Source organism: Papaver somniferum, unplaced genomic scaffold (assembly GCF_003573695.1).
Source record: "Papaver somniferum cultivar HN1 unplaced genomic scaffold, ASM357369v1 unplaced-scaffold_137, whole genome shotgun sequence".
NCBI lineage: Eukaryota > Viridiplantae > Streptophyta > Magnoliopsida > Ranunculales > Papaveraceae > Papaver > Papaver somniferum.
In genome coordinates this window covers 6,347,272-6,375,221 of record NW_020622934.1, presented here as the reverse complement: position 1 = coordinate 6,375,221, position 27,950 = coordinate 6,347,272, and the positions used below count along the sequence as shown (strand labels likewise).

The following is a 27,950-nucleotide window of genomic DNA, read 5'->3' as shown; positions in this document are numbered from 1 at the left end:
ACCAAGACAATGATTGCACTATCACACATGAATAAAATATGGCAAATAATCCAAAACTCAAATTATCTTTTAGGTCCCTTATTTCTTAATTCATAATTAATCAAACATATTTTCAAATATTAATTGTATTCATAGACTATTAATTGATTAAACAAAGTATAATCTATCAAATTGAATCACAAGTAATTAAGAAAATTATGTAAACATTTAAAAACTCTTCAAGAGCAGTGATTGAGTGAATTATAATTAAAAATTAGAGAAATGAAATAGTTACCCATTATTCATGCGTGAATAGCTTCCTCATTGCCTTGGTTGTGGGAGAATTAGCTCATCATCATGTTGGAAACACACTCAAAATTTATTTTTTATTGTTCAAAGGGTGTTTACAAAGATGAAATGGAGAAAAACTATTAAAACCGGGTTTGTAACAGTTATAGGTGTTACAAACTGAAAAGAATGATAGAACAATATTGTCGCTGATTCTATAGCTCTCGACCCACGCCTGTGTGTCGTTTCCACTGTTGAGAAACGACTGATGTTGCGCGCCTTATGTTCTTGGTGTTCTTCACAGCAACATAAATGGTGATTCTTCTGCAACTCGACTTTCACAGCTCTGTAATCTCCCCCACGTCACCCTTACTGGCTCCCGTAGACCCTTTATATACCCAACATCGACAAGAATCTCGCTTATTACTCCGAAAAATATTTCCATAGCTCGGCAGTAAATAAAAAATAATCTCGGACAATTTTCTTTCCTTTCTCGCCTCTTCATGCGTCTGCAGCTGTATGATTCATGCAAAATATTGCTGCACGTTTCTTCAGCATTCCAACTCGATCCAAACACAAGCAAAACACGTCTATCCTTGCTGTAATCCATGATTATCTCCTCCGGTCACGTACTCTCCTGTGTAATTTACAATGATTATACGACCCAAATAAACACATACGAACACCCATACCAACTTTGTTTGGACAAATCCCGTTCATCCCGGTCGAAACCATTGGTTGAGTCTCACTGAAACTCCTCAAAAATCCAACAGAAAATAACGCAGTGAACTGCATTATTTTCCCGCCAAAACAAACTTCAAAGGAGGAAGGAGATGAGTGCCCTTATCCAACATCCAGGGTGCCGAATAAAACAGTGGGTGCTAAAGATTAATATGGGCTACACATAGTCGTGGGTGCCCCTTATCAAAAGTGAGGGTCCATATAGCAATTGTCTTCCGGGGTGCTCCTAGCAACTTTTCGGGCCGCAATTTCCAACAATATTTATTTCCAAAAAATACCCACAAACACACAAAACACCATAATAAATACGAAATTGAGCACCAACAATATAGAAAATTGAGGACAACTTAGATACAAAAATGTGTCTATCACAGTACCAGCATCACGAAGGAGCTGAGATACGAAGATAAAGCTATGATCCAAAATCCTACGATAAAGCTTCGACCCAAAATCCGATGATCAAGTAGGACGATTGACAAAGGCTTACGAAGTCGATAATGGCTCTATTCTGCCGTACAAAGTAATGTCGATGATTTAAGCGAACCCGTAGTCCAAAGTCCAAAGACAATGGCACCAACCGAAGTGCAAACCCCGACGATGATACATGTCATAGGACGATGATTCGAAGTTCACGATGAAGTACAAAGTTCATCGAAGTCAAGTCCAGTGATGATTCAATATCCAATGCCAATGCAAGTAAACCCGATCATAGCTCCATTTCAACGAACAAAGTGATACCGATGATGCAGTGTATGTGACGAAGGAGCATGGCCGATGATGATGCAAATCCTCGTGATAAAGACGCAAAGCCTAGTTACGAAGATGTAAAGTCGACGACGGTGCTGATCCGTGCGACGGAGGCTCAGCCAGCCCTTTATTTTTCCACTTTTATATAGGTTCCACGGGCCATCAGAATTACATAGAGACTGCAGTTCAAGTAATGACGATAACAGTTCAAGTGAATGTTGCACATGTGTGCGTGCAAGGGAGCAAAGCTACAACGACGACATAGGAAGTGAAGCTGGGGCAGCAACGAACCTCTTGCGAATCATAAAACAAGGCTGAAGTGTAGCGGAAAAGCTCATGCTGACGATGCTGCCTACCCAAAGCTATATACAAGTTGATGTCACGAAGATGGTCCGAATCACGAAGATGACGCTTGTTGCTGTTATGCATATTACTGACGATGAACATTGCTGCTACCCAACGAATATTATGGAGTTCTTTCAACTCGGAGCAAACATGGGGGAAGCACATAAAAGTACAAGAAGGCATATCCCGACGAGAAAGGATTGGAAGAAAGCAGACTCGTTGACGCCGATGTAGATGGAGTCTAAACTGCCATTCATGTTGCCGCTGAGTCTCAAAGCAAATTATCCATTCTTTTTCTATCTGATGATAAAACTTCTCCGGACACCTCTAATACTACCTACTGCTTCTACCTGTACAACGGGGAAAATTACTCAAACGAGCTAATAATGCTGCGTAAAAAAGATGCTTATGCCGAAGTTGTTACTGTTGCTGTACTCAATCCTGCTGTGACGTACGCAAGTTACTTCCTACCTGCCACTGACGTGAGTACCAAGACGATGCTGCTGAGTGACGAAGATAGATGTTCCCCATCGCAGTCCCTGTGGCAGAACATGCTAATGACCAAAGTAGACGACGTTCTGGAGCACAAGTTACTATGCGTCTGAGGTGTCCGCTGCGATGCATACGACACCGGGAGCCGCTGCACAGAGTCTAGTCAACTTCAATTGCTGCTGCGAATGCGATGCTACAAAGTTGCTATGGTGGTCAATCAACAGGTGAAATCAAATTGCTATTGTTGGGGCGTAACTGCTGTTGATGTTGGTCCCAGTACAACCTGGGCTGGTGTCTCTCTTTTCTGCTGCCACGCAACTAATTCCGCTGGAGCCATAACATACTTGGCATAGTGTGGAGTTGATGTTGTTGCTTCTCCGAAAACAACAAATGCCACCTACTGTCGCACACTTACTACCGTTTCTCTTCACTTGATAATCCAGCGTGGAGCCGACCATCAACATTGAACACACATGGGACAATCTCAGACAACCAATGAGAGCGGACCTGTCAAAGCTAATACGAACAAAGCCTCGACTGCCCAATTCTCAACTGTCCATATCACTGCCCATGTCTCCCTGGACCCAATGTTGCTGCTGCGCGAACTATACATAGCTCATGCTACTACCATGCACCTACAGGCAAGATGGTTTACAACTAAATGGGTCACCCGCTAAAGTCGGGGGTACGACGAAATGGTGGATTCTATTAAAATGAATTTCATACATGTAAAGCTGGCTGCTGGAAATGAAGCACGGAGCTGTTACATTCATATGTTGTTGTTGCTGCTCACCTGAATTTGCTAGTGGTATGACCTACTTGATGAAGTTCAGCCGACGTTATAACTGCTCCGGATACCACTGATGCCAATCGCTGCCGGTGCCTCCCACCTGGTGGTATGGTCACACGTTGATGCTGTTTAAATATCATTCTCGCTGCTACATACCGTATCCTGCTGCTTACTTAAGGACCCAACGTAAAGCTCACCAACAAATCGAAGCACACAGGAGACGATCTCTAACCATCAATAAAAGCTGACCTCCCGAACGCCACTGAGACGGACATGTACGTGAACTAACCGCATCAAACATTCATGACATCGCTATTACCATCGTGCACCCTGCTGACGTTTGTTGCTGCTGCTCGACCAGTGCTGCCGAGTTCTTTCAACCCGGGGCAAGCATACAACCATGGGCGAGAAAATGTATCCTGACGAGAAAGGGTAAGATGCTTCTGTATATTTTTGTTTACAGGGACGTTTCAGAATTTCGATACAGAATAGGGGCAAGTATTAATACTTCGACGTAGTATATTCTTCACCGAAATTCCTCTACAAAGAACATAAAAGCCAGAAGAAGGAAGTCCTATAAAAGCATGGAAGCGCAAGGTAAAAGTGATTTTTCTCAAGGATCGTTCACCAACAACCCTCAAGAAAAGGGGCAAATTGTATATACCATAAATTATCTTGACATGTGGAGTGTGATTAGAAGTTGAAGCAAGATAATAATAAGGGTTATTTTGTTTTTGGTACTCAGATTTTGTCCAGTTTTTGAGTTTGATCTAACATTTGTCCAGCTTGGCGTTTGGTACTTGGAATTAACATTGACCTGTGTTGACTCCATTATGTTTTGACTTCCATTTACTAATTATCAAAAGAATTATATAAAATCAAATTATTAAAAAGTTTACAATTATACCCTTCTACTTTAATAATGTTGACCAAATAAGTTTGGGACTCATCTTCTCTATATCTCCGTCCCTATCTTCTCCACCACAACGTATCACTTACCATCACATACTGCAACTACCATAAAATATATCCTATCACTTTCTCTATCGATCACCACTACTGCACCCATCTCCGATTTTTCAAACACAATATTAAATCAAATGAATCCTAATTTCGTTTTGCTGTAAGATATGAAAAGTTCACATACAACATCACCACTACACTACGATTAATGGAAGAATCAGAAGAAAAATAAAAAAATAAAACTAAGTAGATCTAAGAAACAGGGGGTAGTGTTGCACTGTTGCTGAATGATTTGTAATTGGGTACGCATCTTGCAATTGAACGAGATTTTTATTTGTGAATGATTCAAAAATTTATATTGTGAAACTCATCAGTTTATAAGAAGAAGATGATGGTAGTTTAGGGTTTTTCTTAATTAGGACATAAATTGGCAGAAATTAGGGATTTTGTTGTCAAAAATCATCATTGGAAGTGAAAAATTAGGGGTTTTATTAGAGAAATTGATTAGGTTCTGGGGAGCTGCTTCTTCAATTGGGTTTTTTTTGTTGAATATGTTCACGGGGTTATACAAAGAGGAAGAGGAATTGACTGAATTTGGGTTTTTTTGCGTCAAATATCTCTTTTGTGTCACTGAGCAGATTTAATGTTGGGTTATTTTGTTTTTGGTACTCAAGTTTTGACCAACTTTCCTGTTTGGTCTAACATTTGTCCAGCTTGGTGTTTGGTACTTGGAAATGACGTTGACCCGCGTGGACTCGGTTTGACCAAACAACAAAGTTGGTGGACACGTCAAGGTCAAACCGAGTCCACGCGTGTAACACCCCGTGTTTTTAGCATGGCGCATGCTAAAAGATGCGTCATGGCTTGAGACGAAGCTTCATTCAAAGCTTCTGTTGCTTGGCAAGAGGTAGATTGGCTTAAGGCCAATACCGCGCCAAAATGGCGCATTATGTGTGGCATTTGTCCAAGAACAAAATGTTGCATCATCATGATGCATTAGGCCAGTTGGGTAGGTGGCCTTGAGTTTGCAGCGTAATCATTGCGCATCACGAAAGTTATTGGCCTAGAGCCAATATCGCACAATCATTGTGCATCAGACTAGAGAGGGCTGAACGAGAGATTATTGCATAATCATTATGCAATACACCGAAGAGGATGTCGCACGATCATTGTGCGACAACGGGAACCAGTGTTTTACAATCATTGTGCAATACGGCAGAGTGTGCCAGAAAGGGATGGCCGGACGATGAAAATTACGCCCTTAGCGCGTTGCCCCGCAGGCCGTAATCTCCGCGGTGCGCCATGATGAAGCTACGGGCTGGTCCTTAAGTCTAGGCAAATGCACGTCCATTTTCCTTTGCAAGCATGCTTGTGGAGCATGATTGCGGATGACTTAGCTTCCACACCGTTCCAAACTTACCCTTGTCCGCTAAAGGGTCTAGGGTCATAGGCCAAGGCCAATGCATTTTGCATGTATTGCTGGCTCTGCCTCTACGTAGAAAGTTCATCACTGAATTTCCTATCTAGATGACCAACCATCATACCGCCAAGTCTTGTCCAGGCGTAAGCCTTGGACTTTGGCATAGGCTACCCCATTCCCTTGCCATTCCCTACCGTATCTTGCTTACCAACTCTTCGTAGCTTGATAGGAAGTATGAGCATTCCACTTGCTGGCATGCAACTAAGCCTCATCAAGCATGGCCGCAATAATCTCTTGCATCGAGCTACCGAGCTTAGATGATATGAGGGGCCAACGTGCTGGACCGGCAATGCAGCAACTCATTGCGGCTGCCTACGTACCCTTCCCTACTCAAAAGGGATCAAACAAAGACCGTAGTTCATCCACGAAGGGACAGAAACTTAACCAACTCGTTTGCAAGGCCGTAGCCTAGCAAAATATGGTAATGTCCTGGTCCGTAGGCCATTCCGTCAAAGATGCATAATGATTATGCATCATCGGGTCCACGACATTGCATAGTGAAGCCTAAGCATCAAATGCCCTCTTCGCAAGGCTACGCAATTATAAATGAGCTTTAGGCATCATTTATACTCTTCCGAATAAGCTATGAAGCTTACTTGGTACATAGTCCGCATATGCACCTTCAACAAAGTACCCCTCCCTATATATGTCTTAATGGAATTTCTACAAATATGTTTAGGGGAGGAGATTGACATGCCTGCTTCACTGTTCATCGCAATGATTGCGTGCAATGATTGTGCATAATGATTTCGCAACATTCGTCCGACCATCCCTTTCTGGCACACTCTGTCGTATTGCACAATGATTGTGCAACACTGGTTCCCGTTGTCGCACAATGATCGTGCGACATCCTCCTCGGTGTATTGCATAATGATTATGCAATAATCTCTCGTCCAGCCCTCTCTAGTCTGATGCACAATGATTGTGCGATATTGGCTCTAGGACAATAACTTTCGTGATGCACAATGATTACGCTGTAAACTCAAGGCCACCTACCCAACTGGCCTAATGCATCATGATGATGCAAGATTTTGTTCTTAGACAAATGCCACACATAATGTGCCATTTTGGCGCGGTATTGGCCTTAAGCCAATCTACCTCTTGCCAAACAACGGAAGCTTTGAATGAAGCTTCGTCTCAAGCCATGACGCATCTTTTAGCATGCGCCATGCTAAAAACACGGGGTGTTACACTCTTCACCCCTTAAAAGAATTTCGTCCCCGAAATTCAAAACCAAAACTATTGTGGACAATCTCTTCGGTTTGGATTTCCTGAGCAAAAGTCCCATACCAGATGCTCAGAAATCACAGATTTCTTCAAGTTGTCATGAACAACAATTTTGACCTTCTGAGCACATGTCCCGTACCACCTGCCAGGAATCCAAAAGTTCTCACAATAATACCAATAATCGCAATTGGCCAGTGCCAAGAGGATATCTCGACCAAGTATTCTGAATCGTGTCTCATACCACCACCCAAGAATCCCTAAAGTTCACAAGGTTTTATCACAGTGCTGTGTGGAACAGTTTTCCAGTTGCCCACTGTCCTGACGGTCATCCAGGTTGCCACTCGTAATTGGGATGCTAGCCGGGCCTGACATTGCACACCATTGGCCAGTTTCCAATGTGTGGGGATGATTAGTCCCACTGTCTACCCACCGTCCCAGGCGGTCTTCCGGATATCCACTTATAAGTGGTGGGCCACTTAGTCCAGGCAAACTCACAGTACTTAAATAAGCTCAACTCGATTCGCAAAGTAACTGGCGTAGCAGTTAAAAATTACTTTCCGCGCAAAAGTTAGCATACTATCCAACTTAAAGTTTTCCTTAAGGAAAATACTCACCGATGAGTCCACTCCACACAAGTCCCTAGTGTTTTCTCGGAACTTGCTCTGATACCAACTGTGACGGACCGGTGAAAATTACGCCCTTAGCGCGTTTCCCCGCAGGCCGTAATCTCCCCGGTGCTCCATGATGAAGCTACGGGCTGGGCCTTAAGTCTAGGAAAATGCACGTCCATTTTCCCTTGCAAGCATGCTCGTGGAGCATGATTGCGGATGACTTAGCTTACACACCGTTCCGAAATTACCCTTGTCCGCTAAAGGGTCTAGGGTCATAGGCCAAGGCCAATGCATTTTGCATGTATTGTTGGCTATGCCTCTACGTAGGAAGTTCATCACTGAATTTCCTATCTAGATGACCAACCATCATACCGCCAAGTCTTGTCCAGGCGTAAGCCTTGTACTTTGGCATAGGCTACCCCATTCCCTTGCCATTCCCTACCGTATCTTGCTTACCAACTATTCGTAGCTCGATAGGAAGTATGAGCATTCCACTTGCTGGCATGCAACTAATCCTCATCAAGCATGGCCGCAATAATCTTTTGCATCGAGCTACCGAGCTTAGATGATATGAGGGGTCAACGTGCTGGACCGGCAATGCTGCAACTCATTGCGGCTGCCAACGTACCCTTCCCTACTCTAAAGGGATCAAGCACAGACTGTAGTTCATCCACGAAGGGACAGAAACTTAACCAACTCGTTTGCAAGGCCGTAGCCTAGCAAAATATGGTAATATCCTGGTCCGTAGGCCATTCCGTCAAAGATGCATAATGATTATGCATCATCGGGTCCACGACATTGCATAGTGAATCCTAAGCATCAAATGCCCTCTTCGCAAGGCTACGCAATTATAAATGAGCTTTAGGCATCATTTATACTCTTCCAGATAAGCTATGAAGCTTACTTGGTACATAGTCCGCATATGCACCTTCAACAAAGTACCCCTCCCTATATATGTCTTAATGGAATTTCTACAAATATGTTTAGGGGAGGAGATTGACATGCCTGCTTCACTGTTCATCGCAATGATTGTGCATAATGATTTCGCAACATTCGTCCGACCATCCCTTTCTGGCACACTCTGTCGTATTGCACAATGATTGTGCAACACTGGTTCCCGTTGTCGCACAATGATCATGCGACATCCTCTTCGGTGTATTGCATAATGATTATGCAATAATCTCTCGTCCAGCCCTCTCTAGTCTGATGCACAATGATTGTGCGATATTGGATCTAGGCCAATAACTTTCATGATGCGCAATGATTACGCTGCAAACTCAAGGCCACCTACCCAACTGGCCTAATGCATCATGATGATGCAAGATTTTGTTCTTAGACAAATGCCACACATAATGCGCCATTTTGGCGCGGTATTGGCCTTAAGCCAATCTACCTCTTGCCAAGCAACGGAAGCTTTGAATGAAGCTTCGTCTCAAGCCATGACGCATCTTTTAGCATGCGCCATGCTAAAAACACGGGGTGTTACACTCTTCACCCCTTAAAAGAATTTCGTCCCCGAAATTCAAAACCAAAACTATTGTGGACAATCTCTTCGGTTTGGATTTCCTGAGCAAAAGTCTCATACCAGATGCTCAGAAATCACAGATTTCTTCAAGTTGTCATGAACAACAATTTTGACCTTCTGAGCACATGTCTCATACCACCTGCCCAGGAATCCAAAAGTGCTCACAACAATACCAAGAATCGCAATTGGCCAGTGCCAAGAGGATATCTCGACCAAGTATTCTGAATCGTGTCTCATACCACCACCCAAGAATCCCTAAAGTTCACAAGGTTTTATCACAGTACTTTGTGGAACAGTTTTCCAGTTGCCCACCGTCCTGACGGTCATCCAGGTTGCCACTCGTAAGTGGGATGCTAGTCGGGCCTGACATTGCACACCATTGGCCAGTTTCCAATGTGTGGGGATGATTAGTCCCACTGTCTACCCACCGTCCCAGGCGGTCTTCCGGATATCCACTTATAAGTGGTGGGCCACTTAGGCCAGGCAAACTCACAGTACTTAAACAAGCTCAACTCGATTCGCAAAGTAACTGGCGTAGCAGTTACAAATTCCTTTCCGCGCAAAAGTTGGCATACTATCCAACTTAAAGTTTTCCTTAAGGAAAATACTCACCGATGAGTCCACTCCGCAGAAGTCCCTAGTGTTTTCTCGGAACTTGTTCTGATACCAACTGTGACGGACCGGTGAAAATTACGCCCTTAGCGCGTTTCCCCGCATGCCGTAATCTCCCCTGTGCGCCATGATGAAGCTACGGGCTGGGCCTTAAGTCTAGGAAAATGCACGTCCATTTGCCCTTGCAAGCATGCTCGTGGAGCATGATTGCGGATGACTTAGCTTACACACCGTTCCGAAATTACCCTTGTCCGCTAAAGGGTCTAGGGTCATAGGCCAAGGCCAATGCATTTTGCATGTATTGCTGGCTATGCCTCTACGTAGGAAGTTCATCACTGAATTTCCTATCTAGATGACCAACCATCATACCGCCAAGTCTTGTCCAGGCGTAAGCCTTGGACTTTGGAATAGGCTACCCCATTCCCTTGCCATTCCCTACCGTATCTTGCTTACCAACTCTTCGTAGCTTGATAGGAAGTATGAGCATTCCACTTGCTGGCATGCAACTAAGCCTCATCAAGCATGGCCGCAATCATCTCTTGCATCGAGCTACCGAGCTTAGATGATATGAGGGGCTAACGTGCTGGACCGGCAATGATGCAACTCATTGCGGCTGCCAACGTACCCTTCCCTACTCTAAAGGGATCAAGCACAGACTGTAGTTCATCCACGAAGGGACAGAAACTTAACCAACTCGTTTGCAAGGCCGTAGCCTAGCAAAATATGGTAATGTCATGGTCCGTAGGCCATTCCGTCAAAGATGCATAATGATTATGCATCATCGGGTCCACGACATTGCATAGTGAAGCCTAAGCATCAAATGCCCTCTTAGCAAGGCTACGCAACTATAAATGAGCTTTAGGCATCATTTATACTCTTCCGGATAAGCTATGAAGCTTACTTGGTACATAGTCCGCATATGCACCTTCAACCAAGTACCCCTCCCTATATATGTCTTAATGGAATTTCTACAAATATGTTTAGGGGAGGAGATTGACATGCCCGCTTCACTGTTCATCGCAATGATTGTGTGCAATGATTGTGCATAATGATTTCGCAACATTCATCCGGCCATCCCTTTCTGGCACACTCTGCCGTATTGCACAATGATTGTACAACACTGGTTCCCGTTGTCGCACAATGATCGTGCGACATCCTCTTCGGTGTATTGCATAATGATTATGCAATAATCTCTCGTCCAGCCCTCTCTAGTCTGATGCACAATGATTGTGCGATATTGGCTCTAGGCCAATAACTTTCGTTATGCGCAATGATTACGCTGCAAACTCAAGGCCACCTACCCAACTGGCCTAATGCATCATGATGATGCAAGATTTTGTTCTTGGACAAATGTCACACATAATGCGCCATTTTGGCGCGGTATTGGCCTTAAGCCAATCTACCTCTTGCCAAGCAACAGAAGCTTTGAATGAAGCTTCGTCTCAAGCCATGACGCATCTTTTAGCATGCGCCATGCTAAAAACACGGGGTGTTACACGCGTGGACTCGGTTTGACCTTGATGTGTCCACCAACTTTGTTGTTTGGTCAAACCGAGTCCACGCGGGTCAACGTCATTTCCAAGTACCAAACACCAAGCTGGACAAATGTTAGACCAAACAGCAAAGTTTGTCAAAACTTGAGTACCAAAAACAAAATAACCCTTTAATGTTACAATGCATATTTGGGCACTTCCATGATTTAAGTTTTTTTGCTACATGTCGAGGAACAGATCTTGGCTCTCGGATAAAATATGGGGCTCAATAGCAGGCTGCAAATTTTTACCCAAAACATTTTTGTTCTTATCCTTTATACTACATGTGTCATTCACATATATACATGGTCCGGGGTTTCGCAGAATCGTGGTGTTTGTGGAGGCGGGAGACGGCGAAGTAGAAGATGAATTAGGGTATTGGAACTTTTTTTTTTATAAAATGAAAGGGTATAACAGTAAATCAGCATAGTGATTAGATTTATTTAATTTCTTAATAATTATCAAATGGAAGTCAAAAATCTAACTCAGTCAACACAAGTCAACGTTAATTCTAAGTACCAAACACCAAGCTGAACAAATGTTAGACCAAACAAGCTGGACAAAATGTGAGTACCAAAAACAAAATAACCCTAATAATAAAGCAATGCGACACACTACATCAACTCTAAGAATCCTTCAAAGCTAAGATATGTCAGAAGATATTTTCCCTATAAAGAGAAGGGATAAGGTTGAGAGAAGGGAACAGACTTTTTGGGCCACAAAAAGAGGAGTGAGTCTGAAGGTTGAACAACCTTCGTTCTCTATCTTCTCTCAAACAATACCTTCGTTTCCTCATCCCCCTTATTGATTTTATTTCCTTCTCATCAATGAAACTCATAAACTTTGTAACAACAATGATTAATGAAACCCATCTTTCATTTACCCGTGGATGTAGGCTTAGCTGGACCATGTTAAATTCTGTGTGAATCTCTTATTTATTTGTTTACATTTCATCATTTGTTTACTTGTGGTTGTATGGATTTAATCTAGATCAAATGGTCTTGTTCATTTGATTGTGATACCAGAAAAATGGTAGTCACAAACTTGAATCAAAGAAACAAAGAAAATGCCCCTTCTTTTTACAAATCTGACAAAACATTTGAGTATAATCCATTCTTCTTTGACCATTATTAGTACTAGAACTGGAGCCACTGTGATAATTGTTTCCATTGTGAGAACTTGACCGCCATGATAAGTATTGTTTTTAAAATTGCCTCCACTTTTCTTATTGTTGTAATTTGAAGTTGACCCATTCTTTCCATAAAAAGCAGTCGCTTTCTGATCATCAAATATATTTGCAGAATTATGTTGTCTTTCAGCTAAAAATTGATCATGAGAAAGCAATTTAGCATTTATTTCTCCAAAAGTATAAGGCTTCTCCCTGTTTTGAGACGAGATGACAAAAATAGCATACTCACTCCCTAACCCATTCATTACAAACATCATTAAATCTTCATCAGAAACTTTCTCTCCAATAGCAGCTAAAGAATCATATATAGTTTTAATCCTCTGAAGATAAACTACTATTGATTGGTTACCCTTCTTGATTCCATGTAATTGAGAACGTAACATATTCTTTCTAGCTGTGAGTTGAGTTCTAAAGCTAGTTTCAAGATAATCCCATATCTCCTTTGACGTAGATAGACCAAGAACATCTCCACTAATTGTAGGTGTAAATGTTGCTTTAAGACAAGTAGAGACAAACCTATCTAAACGACGCCAAGAAACCCATTCTGGATTTTCTTTTTCAACATCATCTACTGTAATCCTCTTTGGTGGTTCAACAGTTTCACCACTTACAAAACCATACAAATCAGTAGAAAATAAAACTCCTTCAAATTGGTCACGCCAGAGTAAGAAATTCATACCATCAAGTTTCATAGAAACAAAATTTGTTATATTATTGAAAGGTAAAGAATTACCAGGAACGACGGAAGTCGACATTGCAACAGTTGAAATTGATGAAAAAAACTTAGAATTTGATGGTAGAACGTTGGTGTTGGTGTTGTTGCAATCCTGTGATAAATTTTTCTTGTTGTTGCTGTTGACAAAGTTATTACTATTGTAATTTCCAGTTCTTGTAGATACCATAAACGAAACTCAAGAACCCTAAAAGAATTTTGGGGTAATTTTTTTATGAAAATTATTACCCAGATAAGATGTAAAGCCAAAACATTATTGAGAAAAACTGTTGAGCTTTTGATGTTGGATCGATTTACCTATATGATACCATGAGAAATCTGTATTTTGATTATCAGATACTCATGAACTTGAATCAAAGAAACAAAGAAAGAAGAAGATGAATATTATTACAGATTCTTGAAAAGATAAGATAATTTGTTTGTCTGTTTCAGACAGCAATATACACCCAGACAGCTAGACACGGATTTCTAAAACAGACATATTCAGATACACTCAGACATACTAACTGATTGTACAAAAGTCAATACAGCTTGACTACACTTATTAACGTGTAAGGCCAGTCATTCGGCCTAACACGTGGACCTACGCACGTGTGGGTCATGGGTGTGCATGTGACATTCGGTCACGGTCCACCCCACGTACAGGTCATACGAGTGACAAGTCATTCTGTCACGATGGCCACTAATTCGGCCTACACCCTGCGTACGGGCCTAGCTCTGATACCATGTTAAAGTCTACGGGCATCCAACTCAAAACCAATTGGCAATGAGTGGAGCGGCCCTTCGATATTATATTTAAGTTAATTATGCGGAAACTAGGGATGTGGGATTATTTTCCTTTCACACCCTCCCTCACGTGTAAGGCCAGTCATTCGGCCTAACACGTGGACCTACGCACGTGTTGGTCATGGGTATGCAGGTGACATTCGGTCAAGGTATAACCCACGTACAGGTCATACGAGTGACCAATCATTCGGTCACGGGTGCCCACTCGGGTCACCACGGCCAAAATCGGGCTTACACCCCGCGTACGGGCCTAGATCTGATACCATGTTAAATTCTACGGGCATTCAACTCAAAACCAATTGACAATGAGTGGAGCGGCCCTTCCATATTATATTTAAGTTAATTATGCGGAAACTAGGGATGTGGGACTATTGTCCCTTCATAAAACTGAAATATAGTCAAAGCAAAGTTGCAAACAACAAAAAAGACAATTGCCAATTGACGGAACGATAAAGACCACTGCCTATTGACAATGAGCAAACTCGTCAACACTCAACATCTTCTATAATTAAGCTATATTTTATGCGAGATTCCTAAACATTTCTTCACGATTAGTCTTTAAAGGTGGAAAATCTAAGCCCCATAAAGAATCATGCTCCATTAGTTTATCTCCCGAGATTTTGTTAGGAACTTTAGTTTTAGGAGTTTTTTTCTTTTTTGAACTTGCAAGAGTACCATTTGATAACATATCTGTGGATTTGATATTCAATTTCATACCAATTCCAGTAATTGACTCGCACGAAGACGTCTTTGCGATGCTAGCTTTTGAATCTTCCAAAACCAAATTGGAAGTACCTACCTCTTCTTCTTCTTCGAATCCATGAAACTTGTTATGGATTTCAAAACCTGGGGGAATGGCGGGATCGATAGATGATGCAAAGTCAATCGAAGAATACTGACTCATGTGTGGTACAAGTCATATTAATGAATAATGGTTCCTCCAAAAGATATTTCAAATATTTGAGCTGTGAGTTGCATAGCTCAAACACAGTATCAGCGGGAATTGGACAATTTTCTGAAACTCTTGGATAGAATCACACAAAACTTTCTATGCAGGTAAAATACCTATACCAATCAAAATACAATCAAAAAAGTTTGAAAAGTTGATAGAACGGAAAATCATAATCACCTAATGAAAAGAATAAAATGATGTTGGTTTCATAACTCTATATAGTGCAACAACAATTTCAGAGAGACACCACTCTGGCTCTTTATTTGCCCTGTTACTTGTTCAACAGAGCCCTTGTTGAAAACTCTACATCAACTTATGAATGGTTTTCATGTCAGCAGCTTCATGAAGTGTACCTTGCTTGACATGGTCCCACCATTTGAACAAGAAGTTATCAACAACTAGTCTAAACCAAGGTGATAGCTTGAGACCCTCTTCACCTGCATCAGCTTTCCGCAACAACTCTTTCAACTCCTCAGCATTCACGTACTTAATGTCCGCCACTTCATCAGGGTTTGGATGCACATTCACATCTCTTACCATAAAGAGTAGGTAATCCACTGAAAATTCCAGACGAACAAAAAAAACAACTGTCAAACACAACGAAAACACAAAAAAGCAGTCGAAGATGAATTGCGAAGTGTTGCTGGTTTTTACATTCATGTTCTCCCCACTTGCCATCAGATGGAGCCTTGTAGAGCATACGACCAAGGGGAAAGAATTCGTCAACTGGCACATCTTCAGCTGGAATACCCAATTCATCCAATAGTTTCCTTTGTGCAGCATTTCTTACCCCTGTTTACAAGAAATCAATATTCGGGTAATAAGTTTGAATACCGTTTCATACTCAGAAAGGGTACCTGCTGAAACTTTCATTATTGATTGTAAAAACAGAGGGAGAATATTACCAAGGAAGTTCTCCTGGATAAGCTCGGACTCACGATAGAGTGGATGGCTGCAACAAGTGTTTGTCCACACCAGTGGGAAAGTTACCTTAGTCGCAGATCGTTGCTGTCCAGAAAACAAGGAGTACCATCAGCCAATGAATGACAACACAAAAACAGTAACGTGATGTGACTAAAGTAATTAAACAGTCACATTTTCCACTTCTGCACATTCAAATGTCTTAAAGATAGGGAAGAAGAAGATATTTGGGTTACCTTTTTTTATCAGTATTTCCAGCATCATTTCACGACATGTAATGACTATAATTTGGAATATGCTTATGTTATATACCACTATAAACCTCTTTCCCTCCTGCTATAGAAAATGGGTAGACTAAACTGTCTTTCTGCAAACATACAGCATTTACCAGCAAGGGATGGCATACAGTAGAATTTTTAACGTTAGTACGTTAAAATTATTATATGGAGTAGTTCAAGGAATCTGGTCTTCCCGAAGAAGCCAATCCTACGGGCATCCAACTCAAAACCAATTGGCGATGAGTGGAGTGGCCCTTCCATATTATATTTAAGTTAATTATGCAGAAACTAGGGATGTGGGACTATTATCCTTTCACACCCTCCCTCACATGTAAGGCCAGTCATTCGGCCTAACACGTGGACCTACGCACGTGTGGGTCATGGGTGTGCAGGTGACACTGGGTCACGGTCCACCCCACGTATAGGTCATACGTGTGACCAGTCATTCGGTCACGGGTGTACATGTGACATTCGGTCACGACGGCCAAAATCGGGCCTACACCCCGCGTACGGGCCTAGCTCTGATACCATGTTAAAGTCTACGGGCATCCAACTCAAAACCAATTGGCAATGAGTGGAGCGGCACTTCCATATTATATTTAAGTTAATTATGCGGAAACTAGGGATGTGGGACTATTATCCTTTCACATATATCCTTGCTTATAAGTAGTTGCAACAAATTTAAAGCTGTTAGTCATGCCCAAGATGTCATTTCGGGGTTCTAATTTGCTAGAAACCAAAGGTTTTTCCGAATTTCACCTATAACACAAAAACATAAAGATACAAATACAACTTTGGAATCTGATGAAATCTAGGCACCACTGAGTGGTCTATCAGAGAACACCTTAAAACAGTACGCATCAGTAAGTAGCCAAGTGATAGCTGAATAAGCAGGGGACCGACAGATATTTTTCTTCTGCAATCCACCTATCATCTTGGTCATTACATGCCATAACACTAGACGCACTTCTATCCTAAGTACTAACAATTCACCCTTTATTACAACTTCTCAAATGTAACACTCAATACCGGACTTAGTACAGCTTTATGAATATGATAATGAAAAGCAAATAAAAGAAAAGAAAAGAAAAGAAAAGAAAAGCAATAATGAGATATTTGAGGAAAACAAGGTCATCTGCATACTAGACAAGGCATACCTGAAGAAGCAATTCATATTTCGAGTTAAAGAGAAAAACACTAAAAGCTCTGTGCAGCAAATTCAAAGACTCAATCTTCTCCATCAGATGACCTGCACAGTAAGACAACCAAGAAATAACACATCATAATCATACTCCCATAAAAGCACGAAGTCAGATTTATAAAAATGAAAGTACTTAAGTTATGGAAGAGCTCAATGTATACATCAAGTTACTTACAATTGTATTTTGAGTCATGCCCAACAACATTATCTAATTCATCTACTAAAATACATCTGCGAGCAAAAAATATAAAATAAATGTAAACATTCCTTAAAAATTTAGTGCTAGTGAAGATATATTACGGAAGGGTACGACAACAAGAAGCTTGTTTAATAATGATAGTCAAATTGATTGACCATTAGTGAAACAGGGATACAATGAGAGGGAACTAGAATTCATATAGTATTTATTTAAGCTGCAAAGTTATAATGCTTGAACATTCATGGAAAATAAGCATAGCTGTTTTTGTTAATGCCAATTACAGTAAGCAAAGTAGAAATAGAAAAACTGAACCACTTACAAGCAAATCAAGGGATGTAATTCTGATAAATGGAGACCAAATGACAGATAAAGAATAGATTGATTGACACACCATTAATTGTATAGCCAGCAAAGACACGACAACAACCTAACACTGTGCAACATCAACTATTTGGCCCTAACACATCTAAATTGTTGCCCAAAGTTTATACATGTAAGATTTATCAAAATTTCCAACACCTAACGCAAAGTTCCACGATAATTTTATTTCCTTGATTTACACATGTGTATAGACAACGCCATATTTTCTAATCATGAAACACAGAGTTCACACATGCTATTGGGCCATGAATCAACAATCTCTGAATGCAAGATGAAGACACAAGTAAAACATGATCAAAAAGCAACGTCACTGTCGAAAGTCGAGATCAAGTCCTATAAAATGACTGCAAACCTGAAATCAAATCGATCAATAAGGTAAAGAAACCGATAATAACAAACAGATACCAGACAAAATCGACAAAGTATCATTAAATCAAGAACAATGAAATTATCGATCAAAGAACAAAGATTAGATTAGATGGCAATTCTCGAATCAAATCCATCCCAGAAGCAAATAATCAAGAACCACCTCATGCTTATTTTGCTTAAGTAACCAATCCAAAACACAAGATGAAACAAGATTATTTAATCATTTTCAGCAATAAAAATCAACTCCGTGAATCAATTTATACATCGATAAAACAACAATTGTAACAGAGAGAAATAGAGAGCTAGAGAGACTAACTCATCGTCAAACATGAGACGCTTTTGAACAGCATCCATGGCTGCATCAGTAACTTCACCCATCGCAGCAACAGAAGAAGAACAATGAAACAGCAATTTCAGATTGAGAGAGTGAGAAAGAAAAAAGTAAACAAGAAATAAATAACACCAAGGTGAGAGATTTAAAGGAAGATTCGATTAGTATTAGATTCCATCTTCCACGACCATCGCCGTCTCTTTCCACCCTGTTTATTATTATTATTCCCTTATTAATAAACCTCATACACTTTCCAATAGAGAGGCTTCGCTAGTATTCATAGTGACCCATTAGTTGGAGAGGGGTCCAAAGGTATACAAGAAGTCAAAATTACCCTCTCATCTATAAAAATACTAAATTACCCTTTCATTAATTTAAGAAACTTAACCAAATGATAAAACTAATCAAAATTATAACTTTTCATTTCATGCCACTCAACGGTTTGATGATCATTTATTTCAGTATTTGCACACACGCCACTGAATTGTTTGATGATCATTTATTTCAGTATTTGTGATTGCGGATCACAGGTGATGGGTCAGATTTTGGGTCTTTGCAACAGCGAATCACTACTCTTCCCATTAAGGAGGTAGCCTTGGCATTTACACTATGGCAGACACCCGTAACTATTGCTATATAGATTCTCAGAGCCAAACGGTTTCAGTTCAAAAGGTGATTCTTGGTAACTTATTTTCTTCAGACAAAGGTTCTGCTTATCAGTCGGCCCTTCAGAACTTCATCCAGGTATGTGGTTTACCTTCTAACTATTGCGTTGATGTTACTCCCTCCCCCCCTATATGCACACCCTGGCAGTCACTTATTTCGACGCAGTTAAGAAGCAAATCCCAAACCAATTTTCTATATCTGCAAGAGATTCCATTTTGTGGCAGTGTAACCGTGTTAAGCATGCTCAAGATTACCTTTTGGCCAATCCCATTAGTGGTCTGAATCAATGTCTTGGACCAAGACAGTTTAGAGTCGTAGTTTTCTATCGCCTTGGTATCCCCTTGTTTGTCGAAGGTGGTCTATGCTCAAGCTGTAATAGTCCCATGGATATTTTTGGTGATCATACTCTTCATTGTTTCAAGGATGTATGGCTCAAGTTTCGACATGACCTGGTTCGTGACGTAATCAATGAAATCTGTTATAAGGCAGGTGTTCCTGCACGTAAAGAAGCCGCCCTCGGGTTTCTTTCTGATGATAATCGAGATCTATGCCCTGCTGATATCCTTGTTCTTAATTGGGAAAATGGTCAGGATGTTTGTATGGATGTTACCGGAGTTTCACCTTTTACGGGTGAAGGTATTCGAGCATTTGTCCTGGGCCAAGCTAACGTTGTTTCGCGTAAACGTAACAAATATTTAGATCAATGTATTTCGCATGGATATGGTTTGGGTGTCCTAACCTTTACCACGTTGGGGGAACTAGGTTATGATACTTTGTATGTTTTTAATATATTGAAGAATTGTCTAGTTTGTAATGATGCTAGTAGTGGTGTAGGTAAATATCTTTTCTATAGGTTAGGGGTTGTTATTCAAAAAGGTGTTGGTACCCAGCTTGTTGCTAGGTTACCAGCACTACACCAAATTCCCGGATTAGTAACAGCAATTCGTAACGGCTTTACAGCCGTTACAAAATTCCGTTACAAATGGCCGTTACAGAAACTTCGCAAAAGATGGAAGCCGTTACTAACTTTAGAAAAATTCGTAACAAGGTTAAGCCGCTACGAAATTTTTATAGGCGTCCCAGTCACACGCTTGGTCACACATTGGTCGTAACACCTGGAGTATGTACGTGTGCCATTCACATGCGTGTTATTTAGCCTTTCATCTACGCCGTGTATTCTCTAAACTCATATCTTTACCATTCATTATATTCTCGAGATGCATCTTAATCTTAAAACCCTAGATTTTATTCCCATTCCACACTATCACATCTCATCTCTTTTTTCTCCGCCTCATAATCCCTCTTCCTGTCTCTCTTCCATCATTCCTCTTCCTCTCTCTCGAGCTTTCAGAAGAAACAGGGTCGAAGAGAAACTCATTTCTCTTCTTCTTCTTCGCCGTTCTTCGATTTTTTTCTTCTCAACTTATTCTTTTTTTTTTTCTTCGCTTTTTTTACTTTTCAATAGCATGAACTGAGAAATCGTTCATCTCAATTAAGAAAAAATATGGATAAGTAAATGGATCAGGAAGGTGTTACTGAGGTTGTGAATTTGGTTTTGGTTAGGGTTATTATTGATTGAAGAACGATGAATCAGTAAGAAATAAAGTTAGGGTTTCTGCAGTTAGTATTGGGTTTGTGCAAAATCGAAGGAGGGATTGGTAGATTGAATAATAGGAGGATAGAGGATAAGGTAAATCAGAGAAAGGACGTTAGGGTTTGGAAATTGATTTAAGGTTCAATTTAGTGATAGATGAGAAGATATCGAAGACTGGATTTGGTGGTTTGAGAAGTGAATCGATGTTTTGAACTATGATTAGAGAGAAGAAGGAATTGTGAATTATTTTCTGGTTTTGAGTATAGATGATGGTCATTGAAGATGAAATCGACGGTAAGGGTTCGAAGTGAGGATTCATAAGATCAATTAAGAAAAAACAAGGAATCAAGATCAACCAATTCATTATAGGAATTTGATTTAAGGTAAATTTTCTTTACCTAATAAAAGTTTGTTATGTTGTATGAATTATGATTGTGTTTATCATCTGAGTATTTCAGCATTACTGTGAATCTGTGATAGCTATAATTTAGATATTATGAACCTTGAATTAATGAAATGTGATTAGAGTTCAAGTTGAGTCTGGAGAAGGATTTCAATAACAGGGAAATGTTGGTGGAGAAAATGAGGATTTGAAGCTCATTTTGTGATTAAAATTTATAGATCATCTCAAGAGCGCAAGCAGAAATGGATGGAAGGTTCTGGGAACTGTTGGAGGAGGAAAGCATGCCAGTGTTGGAGGTTTTAATAATAACTGTTCTTGGAGATTTCATGGCAACCAAGCATTGCAATCTTCTATCTGTTGATGCTCGCAAACACATGAACAAGGTCTAGTACTACCAGCTCCTTTTGTAAGTGTAGGTTTTACACACTGCTAAGATGTTCACATAAAATTGGAAATATGCAGATATGTTTCGTAGTATTCTCTCCAGCTCTGGTGTTTGCAAGTCTCTCGAAAACTGTTACACTTCAAGACATCATTTCATGGTAAACCTATTAAGTTAAAGCTTATTAAACAACATCTACTGAATAGGTTTACCATAAATCCTAAGATATGGTAGATAGATCTGATGAAATGCATTGCATGTGGTTTATGCCAATAAATATAGGCCTAACGTTTCTACTTGCAAATCCCTTGGTCTCTCATACGTATCTTTCTCCATAGCAGTAAGTATACACAATAGAGACCATAGATTACAATACATTCAAAAGCATTTGATTATTGTTTTTCAACAGCTTGGTGGTTTCTACATTTGGATGCACACTTACCACCTTTTGCATTCATCGTCAGATGAGTATAAAGCACTACAGGCGTCAAAAGAAACTCTAGCAGTCCAAAATGAACCCAACCAAGATTTGGATGCTACTCAGGAATCCCACCTTCTCATATCAGCAGACAAACAAGATCAAGACCAAGAAGCTATCCATTTTCAGTCAACAAAGAGCATCAATGATAATGAATTTACAAACAATCAACCTGTAAGTATATATAATGTATTATTATAGACAGTAATACAATTCTTTTTCTTTTTCATTTCACGAAATTCTTAGTATCCTAATGCAGATTGTACGACACATGTCTATTACTGGGAAGATCAGAAACGTAACATTCTTGGCCAAACTAAAGGGTTTTCTTCATCTGATTGGGGAAGAACTAATTACACCTCCTACCATTGCAGCAGTAAATTATAATCTGATGATTCATTTGCAATCTTCTACTATCTTGTACAGCTAATTCAGTTCTAGTTAATAGGTTATAGGGCTCATCTTCGGAGCAGTTACGTTGCTGAAAAACCAATTTAATTTAATATCTCATACTATTGGTTCATGATAGGGTTAGAATTATTTAAGGTTTTGGAATTATATATTTTGGGATTTTACGTGTCACTATAAATCTTAGATTTTATATGAAAATTTGTTGAAGTGAAATGAACAGCATCACTAAAGAATTTAAACACGATGGCAGGTGACATTTTGGCCTGTTTTTAGGGCACTATAGGTTTTGATTGGGATTAAGTTTCCTTCCTTTGAAAAGTACAACTCTGAATGACGATGGAAATGCGGTGTTAAGTGTTCCACTCTATTTTTATACGTTGTGATATGTACCAGTTTTAGAGATTGTTGTTCTGCACCTATGGCAGTTGCATTTTCGCCGAGTTGACATGTTTACATCTTGAGTTAGCCTTAGGCTTATACTATTAATTTTTAGAGATTTCTCCAACGGTTCCAGTTTGACATTAACTGCTACAACACGATATTTATAGGTTGTAATTAAGAGTTAGATCAGTTTGTAATGTTCTGTTTAGGTCGGTTTCGGTTGAATTATTCTGTTTTTCTGACTTCACTTCTATGTGCTTAAGATGAATTGTTATGTAAATTAGTATCAATTTATAAGCTTGCAGAGGTAGCTCTCTTTAATTTTAGTCTTCTTGATAAATCATTATTGAAGTAATTGTATCTAATTTTATGATCCCATAACTCGTAAGTCAAGCCTAATTCATGACTATATGGGTTCACAATGCATTTTTATTTCAACTTAAAGCTTATAAAATGCGGTGTTAAGTTCCCCACTCTGTTTTCATACGTTGTGATATACACCAATTTTAGAGATTGTTGTTCTGCACCTTTGGCAGTTGCGATTTCGGCGGGTTGACATGTTTACATCTTGAGTTAGCCTTAGGCTTCTACCGTTAATTTTTAGAGATTTCTCCAACGGTTCCAGTTTGACATTAAGTGTTATAGCACGATATTTATAGGTTGTAATTAAGAGTTAGATCAGTTTGTAATGTTCTGTTTAGGTCAGTTTCGGTTGAATTGTTCTGTTTTTCTGACTTCACTTATATGTGCTTAAGATGAATTGTTATGTAAATTAATATCAATTTATAAGCTTGCAGAGGTAGCTCTCTTTAATTTTAGTCTCCTTGATAAATCATTATTGAAGTAATTGTATCTAATTTTATGATCCCATAACTCATAAGTCAAGCCTAATTCATGACTATATGGGTTCACGATGCATTTTAATTTCAACTTAAAACTTATAAAATGCAAAGACGTTCAGTTAAATAATGTTCCATCTGAAATGTGTAACTATGAATCTTTGCAGGTTCAAGATTATAGAGAAGTCTGGTCCCTTTCAGTTACTCAGACCAATGCTGGAAGTTATTAAGCAAGAGCAAAACATTAAGCAAGAGAAGGCATAGATTGTTATGTGAGTTCCGTGCTTGTTTTGTTTTATTCTTATATGCTCATAGTTGTAAACAATTGTTGTATGAGATTTGTGCTGCACATAACTTAGGAATCCTCTTTAAGTTTCTAAGCGGATGTTGTATTCCACAAAACTTAGGAATTTTCTTAAGTAGTTGTTGAAAGGTTGTCCACTGTGTAATATAATTTATGTGGATTGAATGAAAGGCTCTTCCCGGTAATTATTTTGGAAAATCTTTTGGAATTCCGGCTTATTTTCAGCAGAAACTGAACTTCCAGTCATATTGACCTGGTCAAAATTGATCATTATTGACTAATTTTGACCTGGTCAAGGTTGACTGGCAGTCATTTTTTTTCTGTTACGAAAAAAATTCATAACGAAAAAAATTCATAACGGCTTAGAGATGTTACGACCACGTGGTTACGAAAATTTCGTAAAGGCCAGCAGCTGTTACACGTGTCATTTCGTAACAACCTTCAGCTGTTACTAACGCCGTTGCAATCCAAAATTTGTAACGGCTCCATTATCGTTTCGAAAAAATTGTAATACGCCCTTTTGAAACAGGTGAGCGCCGTTACAACCCCGATTCGTAACGGTTTTTTCTGTTTCTAATCCCAAAATTTGGTGTAGTGCAGCCAAAGTTTTGTACGAGTCAATTGTTTAAATTCCATAAAGTATCTGGAAAAAAAAGGTTCATCCAACTCCATTAAAAATTAGAATTGCATATAAAATTACGGTTGGGTGTTCTTCATTTCCCAACCGTAATTTTGATTTTTTTTAGATTTATATATGATATTACGGTTGGATTTCATAATCGTAATCTTCTTACGGTTGGTTTAGAGTGATATCATTGAGACCAAACCTGACCATAAATAATTCTGGAAGACCAATTTTTTTTCAAGTAATTTTTGTTTTACGATTTGGTTTTGATATTTGGTTCTAACCGTAATTTACTTATGGTTGGCTTGACTATTTAGAAAACCCAACCGTAATTTTTCTGTCATGGCATATCGAGCAGAATTTCTCTGATCCAACCGTAATTGTTTGTCTATAAAAAATATAGAAAAAGAAGAAAAAAAAGTACTGAGTGATAATATTACTTCTCATGATTTCATATAAGTCACGTATGGTATGCGTGTTATATTTTCATATACCAAATCTTCTTTTTTACAGGGGATGATATGTCCAGTCAACACTTACAGGCGAAGCTTCCATGTAAACATTAACGTAACATTATCTGAGCATGGATTAACAAAGGGAAATGGTGGTTCAAGACAAAAACGGGCTGGTGGCGTTCCATCTAACATGGACGAGAACATGACAGAGGATGAATTTTTGGAGTGGTTGCAAAATGCAATGTAATTTGGCATGTTTGAAGATTTGTTTTGTTGTTTTGACCAAAAATCAAAACCAATGGAAAAATTATCCCTGCAACTCCGTCGGTTTCCACAGTGACTAACTTCTCTTGTATATGTTGTTGTTAGTTTGTTTCTTACTACATCTTTTTTTAGTCCGACTATATTATGTAAATTACAACCTGATATATATAATATCCTACAATTACTAAATTTGAATCCCAAGAATGATGGTTGCAACCATCGCTGAATTTGCAACTGCAACAAATATGAACTTTCTTCCCATACTTCAATGCAGATATTCTGTTAGAGCATAGCTCGGTTGAGCCCACAAAGCATTGGTATGTCAAGTTTGGTTGTCATATTTTAGTACCAAAACTCATCTAGATTCGTTTGATTAATGGTGCGCGTCGTTTACGCAACAAATTAATTACTTCTTTCCACACAATTAACTGGTAATATAATGGCAAGGAATTCGTTCCCACGAAGAGCAGGGAGTTTCTAGTTGTTAAAAGTAACCGAAAGGTGGGTTTTTAGATATTAATCAAAGTAACTAATAAAACGAAAATAATAAACTTGGTCTAAATTAATAAGGATAAAGATGATTAGGGAATCATTCGTCGTCACTGAACCGAAGCCTAATTAAATGCAAATTTATTTCTTGTTGAACATATATTGTTACCAACCGTAGAATAGCAATAAGCTCTGCTATCCCCCGGATTCCTATTGTTACTGGATACGGAAGCGCTCGACTACCAGATTCTATCCAACCAACCCACCAAGAATAATCTCTTAAGGTGTAAGTTAGTCGAATGGTTTACACTCTACGAATCAGATTGATTCCAGCATCAGACGCATAAGCTCGGTCTGCTTACTAGTGTTATCTTTACACACAATTGCTTAACAAAATCCCTTTATCATCTCTTGCGATTTACTACTTGTGTAAAGATTTAATGTGACAATTACACGTATCACACAACCCTAAACTAGTAGAAGAAGTATTGATTGGTTAGTTTAATTGATCACTTTAAATAACCCTTCAATATTCTTAGACATTAACAATAATAAAGATAATCAACAATATAATAAAACTTGAAATAAACGTGGTTAAAGAAAATGATGCTTCATGGTTTAGGACTTTGAAATCATCCCTAATCAATTAAAAGTTTAGCTACTCATAATTAAAAAATACTGGTAAATAAATAAAGAAGAAGGAATTAAAAACGAAAGCTCGCTCACTCTCTCTTTCTATCTTTCTCACTGTAAAAAATGTAAAGGAATAAGTGTTTTGGTATCTTGCATTCAACCCTATTTATACAAGACGATCCCGGCATTTTTCCTAATATTTCGTACTCGATATGCGCACATCGACGATTCAGAAGTTTCTGAAATTATGTGGTGTTGATCGAGAGTAACAGAACGCACCCTAAGAAACGTGTACAGGATTCCCAGTCTATTCGATCACCAAAGAACTGCATGTGTCTTCATGTAATCCGTCTGTTTCAATGAGTCGCGTTGCATCAGATCAATACTTTTCCCAAGACGCGTCAGAAACTCTCTACTCTCGTCATACGTTGTCGGGCATTTTCTTCTTTATCAAAATGTATCTGGACCCACTTGAGTGAGATGGGGAGAAAACATCATCCACTTTATCTTATCTTCTGTTACACCACGTGATACTGGAAGTTGAATAGGCCCCACGTCAGCACCACCAACAACAATCTTCACTGCCATGATCGCCAACCCGAGCTTCCAATCCGTGAACTTCATCACTGCCATAATCATCACGAATAACAGCAGTCATCATCTTCATCCAACTCCTCTGAGACAACAACCAAGCTTCATCTCTTCTCTGCATTTTTATCAGGATCATCTCCTGATTTCTGCCAACAACTCCATCAGTCATGACTGCTGATAATCTTCATCACCGTCTCATCACAATGGCAGCAACAGCATAATAATAGAGTCTCAACTGAATTGAAACTCATCACCAAGCTCGGGTTTAATGGCAGCAACCAATAATTCTCTGCCAAACTTGAGTATGACTGATTTATCGAAATCAGGCTAGTACCCATGCTTTTTATCGTCCCCAGGAACCTAGTGATGTATTCAAATTCGAATATCGTTGTTGATCAAATCCATCACCATCATGATGATCACCATTAAGAACTATTCATGTTCTTCTTGTTCATATTAAAGAAGAAGAAGAAGAGGTTCCCTGAGTAATAGTCCAGGTGCCTTTAACAGTCTTTGAATCTTGACAACCCCTTAAGTAAAAGATCGGAATTCCTTTAGCAATTCCCTTGAACTTGACTGCCCCTTAACCGGAAGGTGTCCCTTAACATTCGGGCGGGATGCCAATAGCACTTTCCTTAGAAATTGACCATCTTGACCTTTAGTCTTATGAGTTCTTGTTTTGCTCATAACTTCTTCATACGAACTCAGAATGACTCCGTTCTTTCGCCATTGCCTTTGTCTTCTCATCCTCTACAAAATGAGT

At 39.5% G+C, this 27,950-nt stretch overlaps 2 protein-coding genes across 4 annotated transcripts; one reads left to right on the top strand and one right to left on the bottom strand.

The window, feature by feature from the left end:
- Positions 1-15,071: 15,071 nt before the first annotated feature.
- On the bottom strand, positions 15,072-18,892 carry LOC113334747 (isopentenyl-diphosphate Delta-isomerase I). The gene is made up of 6 exons (XM_026580952.1): positions 18,658-18,892; positions 17,568-17,623; positions 17,349-17,440; positions 15,898-16,000; positions 15,647-15,784; positions 15,072-15,549 (listed from the first exon to the last, which is right to left on the bottom strand). Exons 1-6 carry the CDS (start codon positions 18,717-18,719, stop codon positions 15,296-15,298), a joined length of 705 nt encoding a protein of 234 aa, XP_026436737.1. The 5' UTR covers positions 18,720-18,892; the 3' UTR covers positions 15,072-15,295.
- Positions 18,893-21,333: 2,441 nt separating this feature from the next.
- On the top strand, positions 21,334-24,306 carry LOC113334748 (protein PIN-LIKES 7-like). 3 transcript variants are annotated; one of them, XR_003352936.1, is made up of 4 exons: positions 21,334-21,718; positions 21,798-21,877; positions 22,182-22,369; positions 22,455-24,306. XR_003352936.1 is itself a non-coding variant. In XM_026580953.1 (4 exons), exons 1-4 carry the CDS (start codon positions 21,800-21,802, stop codon positions 24,054-24,056), a joined length of 501 nt encoding a protein of 166 aa, XP_026436738.1. In that variant the 5' UTR covers positions 21,334-21,799; the 3' UTR covers positions 24,057-24,306. The 3 variants fall into 3 exon arrangements, 1 of the variants encoding a protein (XP_026436738.1); XM_026580953.1 differs by having other exon boundaries at positions 21,334-21,877; positions 22,127-22,369; positions 22,455-22,571; positions 23,994-24,306; XR_003352937.1 differs by lacking the exon at positions 21,798-21,877.
- Positions 24,307-27,950: the final 3,644 nt, after the last annotated feature.